We start from the raw sequence: 7046 nt of genomic DNA on the forward strand, positions 1-7046 counted from the left end.
CGGGGCGGCGGGGCCTCGGGAGTCGCTGAGCCCCGACCCTGGAGCCGGGGCGGTCCAGCGGCCCGGGGCCTCCATCGGGATCTCGGAGCTGGGAGGCGCCGGCCGCTCCTGCTGTGCCGGGGTTCCTGCGCTGCCCCACCGAGAGGGGGGCCCCTTCACCCCAAGTTCCTAGAAGGGGCGCCGAGAGGGGCGGCTGGTGGGCACATCGCGCGGCCACGCGGGAGAAGAGGGGCTCCCCGGGCCCTCAGGCCGGCGGCTTCAGCGCGACGCTTTGCTTTCCACGCCCGAGGTTTGTTTACTGGGGGGCAGGTTCTGGCGGGGAACCCAGGCAGTAAGGGCCCGCGCTGGAATAAAGGCCATGCTGGGCTGCACCCCGCCTGTGGAAAACCGGGTCCTGGACTCACGGCAGGTGGGGCCCCCCCACACCCTGCTCAGGGCAGTCCTCAGCTCGGGTGACACCCTGGGGTGCCTTCACTTACTTCAAAGTGCCATGAAAGTCGCAAAAACTGTGACTGCCACCCCCCTTAATTCTGAAAGTGCATGCACACCCTGGGGCGGGGCGGGGCGGGGGGCATGCCATCAGGGCTGCAGCACCCCAGCCGCCTGCTCCCTGCTCCAGGGGTGCTTTACCCTGCGGCCCACGGGTCTATCAGCCGACCCCGGAGCCCCCCAGCGCCTACCTGGAGTAGCTGTGCTGATGACGGCTGCTGACCCTCGATGCGTGAAGAGCACCGACCCCCCACCATCGAAAAGCCCCATCTAGTGCAACCCCCCCACACTTAACTACAGTGGCCAGCCCTTGGCGCCCGAGGGGCGGGTTGCAGACCACCCACCGTGCCCGAGGCGGCTGGCGTGACTGGGAAGCAGCCCCCACCGCGGGGGTCGCTGGGGGCCCGTGGCTGCAGAGCCCCCGCCCAGCCCAGCCCACGCAGGTTGGGCCCAGGGTCAGCCAAGCCAGTGCAGGCGAGCAGGGGGTCACAGCCAGGCCGGAGGCACTGGGCCGCGCCTGCAGGCGTCTACTGCCCCACAGGTCTGCTCACCGGCACAGGGGCGCTGCACACGCACCCCCTGCTCACTGCTCCCCACCGGGGCGCCCATACTAGGGGGCGTTCATGGGGGGCTCACAGCTGGGGGCACCCATATCTGGCGGTGTTCCTTGGGGGATCATACCCCGGGCGCTCATACTCTGGGCACTCACATCTGGGGGTGCTGCCCTCTGTGGAAACACGGGGCACACTCACAGGTCACGTGCAGCACAGAGACCGGCGCGGCCTGGCCCCCCGCGCGCCCCCCAGGCCTCAGAGGCCTGGCACTGGCCTCTCCAAGGCCCTCAGGCCTTCCCCCTCTGTCCAGCTGTCTCCCGTCCCTGCCGCCCGTCCTGAGGCTGCTGAGGCACCTGCAGAGAGGAAGGGCGTCAGGGGTCCGGCGGCTGTGACCTCCTGGAGGGACCAAGGCCTCGGGCGGCCCGCGGGCGGCCAACAGCAGAGGTTTCCTAATGCTGGAAAGCCCGGCCCGGCCCCTCCGCCCGCAGCACCCGCCCTCCTGGCCCTCTGCCTCCCGGAAGCCCCGGGACAGGCCCTGGACTCCTCTCCCGGCACCCCAGGGACTTCCCTGGGGGCTCTGACGCCCTGGAAAAGCTAGAATATGCGGGAAAAGCCCAGAGCCTGGGCGCAGCCCAAGCCCGCTTCCCGGAGGCAGCCGCTCGGTCAGCGCCTGGGAGCCAGGGTTGGGCCCCCGACACCGGCTGCAGCCCCAGGGGCCCAGGCAGGGAGCCCCCTCGCTCCCAGGCCAGAGCCCCCACAGCCCAGCTCAGGGCAGCACGCCCGTTCAGGTGAGGACACGTCCCCACGCAGGCACAGACGCGCACAGGCCACGGCCACGCGCACACGGCCCACCTGGACACGCAGGCCGACGCGGGCACGCATGGACGCGCGCAGCGGCCAGCCCTGCTCTCGGACGCCTGCCCAGCCCTGGCCCCCGGCCCGGCCAGGCCCACGCGGCCCCGACCCCCACCTCCACATCACCCCTGGGAACGTCCGCCCGTGCGCCGGCTTCCTTTCTCAGGGGAGGAGACAGAAACAGACCTCTCCCCTTCCCTTGGAGAAATCCGCGTCCAGCAGAAGACAGGCCCCGAAGCGGACGGCCGCAGGGCAGGGGCGTCCAGTGTCCACCCGTCCACCCTGCAGGGAGGGGGCCGGCCCAGGGCAGCCTCCTGGTGTCCCGCCTGCCAGCCCCAGCCCCCGGCACTCACTTGGGCCGGCCGGGCAGGCCAGCGGCTGTCCGAGGCCGGCTCCCGGCTTCTGCAGGAAGGAGGCTGGGGCTTTCGGGCAGGAGGGGAAGCCCCATGGGAGGGGCGGGCAGCCCTGTGGCCAGCTGGGGCCCCGCCCTCCCCCAAGGCCCGGGCAGTCCCCACCTGTCACTTCCCACACGGGCTGTCCTCACTGCTCCGCCCGCGTTCCGGGCTTGCTGGCTGTGGCCTGACCGCCGCCCAGTCCCTGGCGCTTGGGCCCCCTTCAGCTCGGGGGTGGCCCAGCCCCGCAGGGAGTCGCCAGGTGCCCACCCCACATCCCTGCCCATCCAAACCTGCCCACTTGTCCCCCAGCCCAGGGAAGGGGCCACCCTGGGAGGGAGGCGACGTCCCCTGGGGCCTGGGGGCTGCTGGGAGCTGAAGGTGTGGGCGGGGTCTGGCCACCCCACTGTTCACGCCCTGGGCTCGCTGGGTGGCTGCCCGCCCTGGCCTATCCCCCCACACCGCAGGATTAGAATAAGGGGTGCTTTGCGGCAACTCCTCGTACCCTGGGGCAGCTGCTCCCCGCGGCGTCCCTCCTGGGCTCGCATGGGGGAGAGGCGCAACTGCCAGGGCTGCTTCCCAGCTGCCGGCCACCTCGAGGCCCAGGCCACTGGCCACGTGTGGCTCGTTAGGGAGGCCAATCAGCAGGGACGGACAAGGGCTCAGGTCTCACTTCAAAGCCCGTGGACTGGCCCATGGCCGCCACCTGAGCTGCAGGAAGACGTGTGTGGCCTGGCCCTGGGCCGGACGCAAGGACACTGGCCACACGCAGGTGCGGGGCCACGCCAGGCCAGCTCTGCGGAGGGTGTGCCCAGCAGAAGGAGCAGAGTGTGCGAAAGGAAGAGGCACATTCGGGGGGCGAGCGCAGCACCCCAGGCCCACATGGGGCCCGGTCGCCATGGACGGTGGCCCAGGGGCTGGGGCAGTCGGCCAAGCGCCCTCCTCAGCGGTCTGGGCGGTCTGGGGGCCCAGAGGCGGGCCCTGCCCGCGGCTCTGTGCAGACAGGGCAGAGGCCCGGCTGCCGCCCCACCCAGCGTCGCCCCCAGAGCACTGCCCTTCACGAGGGCCACGGCGCAGCTCAAGTGGCCGCTGCCCCATCCTGCCGAAAGAGCTGCTGGGCGGGGGTGCTGCCGGCAGGGCATCCGCAGGGCGCCGGGCTCGGGGCCGGTGAGGGCAGGGCCGCGGCTGGCTGCCAGGGGCAGCCCTGGGGCACCCGGGACCATCGTCCTGGAGGACAGGCGCCCAGACCCGGCCTGCCGAGGAGCGGCCGGGGAGGCCACACAGCCGCCCCCGCCTCGCCTGGGCGCTAGGGGCCGCGTGGCAGGAGGCGCCGGCCGCCGGACTCGGCCCCGCAGGCCCCGGCCTCCGCCGCGCCTCGGCCTCCTCCCTCTGGGTGGTCACCAAGGGGCCCCCCGTCCTGACGGGGAGCAGGTCTTCCTCGGCGCCCCTGGGGGACCGCTGCCCGCAGAAGGGAAACTGAGGCTCGGCGTGGTTTAGGTGACCGCCAGTAGGGGGCAGGCTGGCGCCCCGCCCAGCCCAGTCCCCACTCCGGGGCCCAGACTGCAGGGCCGCAGCCAGCGGAGCCAGGACCTGTCGGTTCCGCAGGCGTAAGTGGACGGCACCGGGGCCCCGCGGCGCCGCCCTCTGCTGACCACGCATGGCCGGCGCGGCCAGCCTCCTGGCTTTGCCCTTGCAGGCTGCCCGAGGCGCCGCCGATTGCGTCGCGTCCCCGAGGCGGGACCTGGCCTGGGGCCTGGGTGGGCTCGGGGGTCACAGTGAGACGGGGCCGAGGGAGGCGGTCAGCCTGGGCCCCCAGCCCTCGGCTCTCCGTGGGCGAGGCCCCCGCCCCGCTGTCCTGCGCCGGCAGTGGGCACGCCCTGGGCCTGCCGGACACCCGGGCCCCAGCAGCCCGCCACAGCGCCTCTCCTCGCACCAGTGCAGGCCGCTTCTCCGGCCGCGGGCAGGGCCCCGGGGTGGGCGGCGGCGGCCCCACGGGCGGGTGCCCCCCCACCGCCCACCGGGGAGGGCAGCGCAGCCCCAGGGCGCTCCAGGCACCGCTGCCGAGGCCACGCCCCACCTCTGCAGAGCGCTGCCACGCGTCACGGAGCTGGAGGCCACGTCCGGCCTGCGTGCGTCCGGACGTCACCAGACGGACACTTCAGAGCCGCCCTGGTGGCCACCTCCGCCCCGCCGCTCGCTGCCCGTCCCCTCACCGGGCAGAGCTGGCCACTTGGAACAGGCCTGTCTGGGTTAGGGGCCTGGCGGGGGCTCTGTGCACGTCCAGGGGCCACCCTACGGGTCACCGGCACCAGCGTCTCGGCCCTGGCCCGGCCCGATGCCCGTTCCCAGCAGGGCCCAGGCCCGGGCGCCCCCACTCAGTACCAGGGAGCTGCCCCAGGAGCGTCTCGGGGTCGGAGCGGCCCCCAACCCAGCACCTCCCCACAGCGGGGAAGGCCCGGCCCGAGCTTCGAAGGAGCGGATTTACGGACACCGGTCACGTCCGCCGAGGGCGCCAGTGGGAGCGGCCAGCAAGCGGCCTGGCCAGGAGGGGAGGCCCGGCCACTCAGGGTGGAGGCGAGGACTCCGCAGCCCAGGCTCCGGCCTCCCGCTGCTGGTCTGGTGCAGCCCCCACCCCTCGGCCCCCGGGCGGCACCGGGCCAAGCAGGGTCCTTGCCAGCTGGCCGGGGCAGCGGGAGGCCGGGCCAGCAGAGAGGAAGGAGAGCCAGACCCCGAGGGCAGGGGACTTCCCAGCTGAGGTCTCCGGTCTATGCAAATGCTGCCCTTCCTGTGACCCGCGGAGGCGGCGGCTGGCTCCCAGCACCCAGGACTGTGGGCCGGGGGGACAGGCAGGCGGCGGGCCGGACAGCACAGGGCCCTCTGCCCGGGGGGCCACCTCTGGGTCTGGGGCTGCCACTGCCGGACAGGGGGCGGAGGTCGGCCAGGCGTCATTGCAGGGCCCCAGAGGGACTGGCTGGCCCTGGCTCCTCCCACCCTCCTGCCCCATCGGGGTGGCGGTTTCCCTAGCTGCAGGTGGGGGCGCCCCGCCCCTCCCCCGCCTTCCTGGGGAACAAGGACACCGACCCCCTGGTGTGGTGGCCGGTCGGGTTGGGGTGCACAGAGGCCGGCGCCCGAAGATGCGGGTGCCGTCGGGCCAGGCGCCGGCGTGTGGACGCACGTGCACGTGGCCACCAGTGTCCCCAGGTCCTCCTGGGTCCGCCGGAGGGGGAGCTGCTCGGACGACGGGATCCCCCGTGCCCAGGCGCAAAGCCCACCGCTCCCGGCCGAGGCCCGCTCGCCGCAGGCCGAGACGGGGCGGGGAGCGGAGTGTTCCCTGGGCGGCTCACGGGGGCCCACCCCAGCCCGCTGCCGGCCTGTGTCCAGGACGGGTCCTGGCTGGCCAGGGCTGTGGGCTGCGTCCGACGCCCAGGGGCTCAGAGGCACCTGATCTTGGGAGGCGCCGGCCCGGGGCAGCCTTAGAGGGCCCCAGAAGGCCGGGGAAAGAGAACAGGGCCAGAGAGCGGGAGGCCCACCCACGCACCGGAGGGCCCACTCCAGGCTCGGCCAGCCGGCCCTCGGGGCCAAGCGCAGCCGGGCGGACGCCCGGGGGCTCCCTGGGCTGGGCCGAGGCTGGGGGGAGGGCGCCACCCAGGCCTGCCTGACCCAGCCACCCACCGGCAGGGGAAGCTGAGGCGAGGTGCAGCTGCGGACCCCCAGGCGCTCAGCCCCACGGCAGCGGGCGCCCTTGAGGGCTCGGAGAGAAGTCCGGGTCTGGGGACACGACGGGGAGCCCCCGTCGGGCTTCTGGCCTCACACCCTCGCTGGGCATCCCCGGGAGCGGCGAAGAGGAGGCCAGAGGCGACTGCTGGGCACGGGGGCCAGTGGGCTATAGTTCCTGGGGCCCGTGGCGGGTCAGCGCCAGGAGATGGACCAGGAGGAGCCGGGCTCAGACCAGCCCTCCCTCAGGGCCACCTGGGACGGGCAGCCGCAGGCCTGGCCCGGGGAGCACCCCCCCACCCCCAAACCCCCCCGCCCCTCGCAAAGCACACGGTCACTCGCTTCAGAGGCTCAGTGTGGTCTTGGATATGACAGAGCCCGAGCAGGGGCGGAAGCCAGGAGGGGCGGGAGCGGGTGGCCGGACGCCGCGTGGTGTCCAGCTACTGGACGCGGGCCGGTGACCGCAGGGCGGCGCCTTCCCTGCAGCCTTGCTGAGGACGAGCCCCGTCAGTCACAGGGGCTCCTGGCTGGTCACCGCCGGACGGAGCTGCTGACCGGGGCTGGGCAGAGCGGCCGCTGGGCAGGCTAGTCCTCGCCGCCACAGATGGCCAGCAAGGCCTTCAGGAAGTCTCCGGAGGTGTCGCCCTGGGGGCACGGGGCAGCCGGTCAGCAAGCCACCCTGCTGGCCTGGACCCCCCGCGGACGCCCCCTCGCCCCTGACCCCGGGGCCCGACCTCGATGGCCTGGTGCAGGGACTTGTCGTATTTCTCCACGAACTCCCGGCGGATGTTGAGCAGGTCAACCTCGCTGCGCGACACCATGACCCTGGTCAGCGTCTTCTCGTCCGTGCCGGCGCCCTGGAGGGCCGGGCAGTGGGCGGCCAGGGCCGGTCAGGCCAGGGACAGCGCTGCCCTCCCGCTGCCCGCCGGCCCCCGCGGCGCTCACCTTCATGGCCTGGTACAGCTTGTCGGCAAAGAACAGCGGCTTGTTCCTGACGCTCTGCACTGCGGGGAGGCGGGGGTCGGTGGGGGCGGCGGGGCGC

At 73.6% G+C, this 7046-nt stretch overlaps 2 protein-coding genes across 2 annotated transcripts in view; both read right to left on the reverse strand.

The window, feature by feature from the left end:
* LOC105854585 (atherin-like) overlaps positions 1–759 on the reverse strand; it is an 8826-nt gene extending 8067 nt beyond the window's left edge. The window contains exon 1 of the mRNA XM_012734628.1: positions 681–759. Coding sequence (XP_012590082.1) covers positions 681–759 — 79 coding nt within the window. The remainder of the gene's footprint in view (positions 1–680) is intronic.
* Positions 760–6346: 5587 nt separating this feature from the next.
* LOC101636722 (annexin A6-like) overlaps positions 6347–7046 on the reverse strand; it is a 13563-nt gene continuing 12863 nt past the window's right edge. The window contains exons 9-11 of the mRNA XM_012734629.1: positions 6950–7034; positions 6739–6861; positions 6347–6649 (exon numbers count right to left, since the gene is read on the reverse strand). Coding sequence (XP_012590083.1) covers positions 6590–6649; positions 6739–6861; positions 6950–7034 — 268 coding nt within the window. The 3' untranslated portion in view covers positions 6347–6589. The remainder of the gene's footprint in view (positions 6650–6738; positions 6862–6949; positions 7035–7046) is intronic.

This window comes from Condylura cristata, unplaced genomic scaffold (assembly GCF_000260355.1).
Source record: "Condylura cristata isolate star-nosed mole 26May11 unplaced genomic scaffold, ConCri1.0 scaffold00062, whole genome shotgun sequence".
Lineage (NCBI taxonomy): Eukaryota > Metazoa > Chordata > Mammalia > Eulipotyphla > Talpidae > Condylura > Condylura cristata.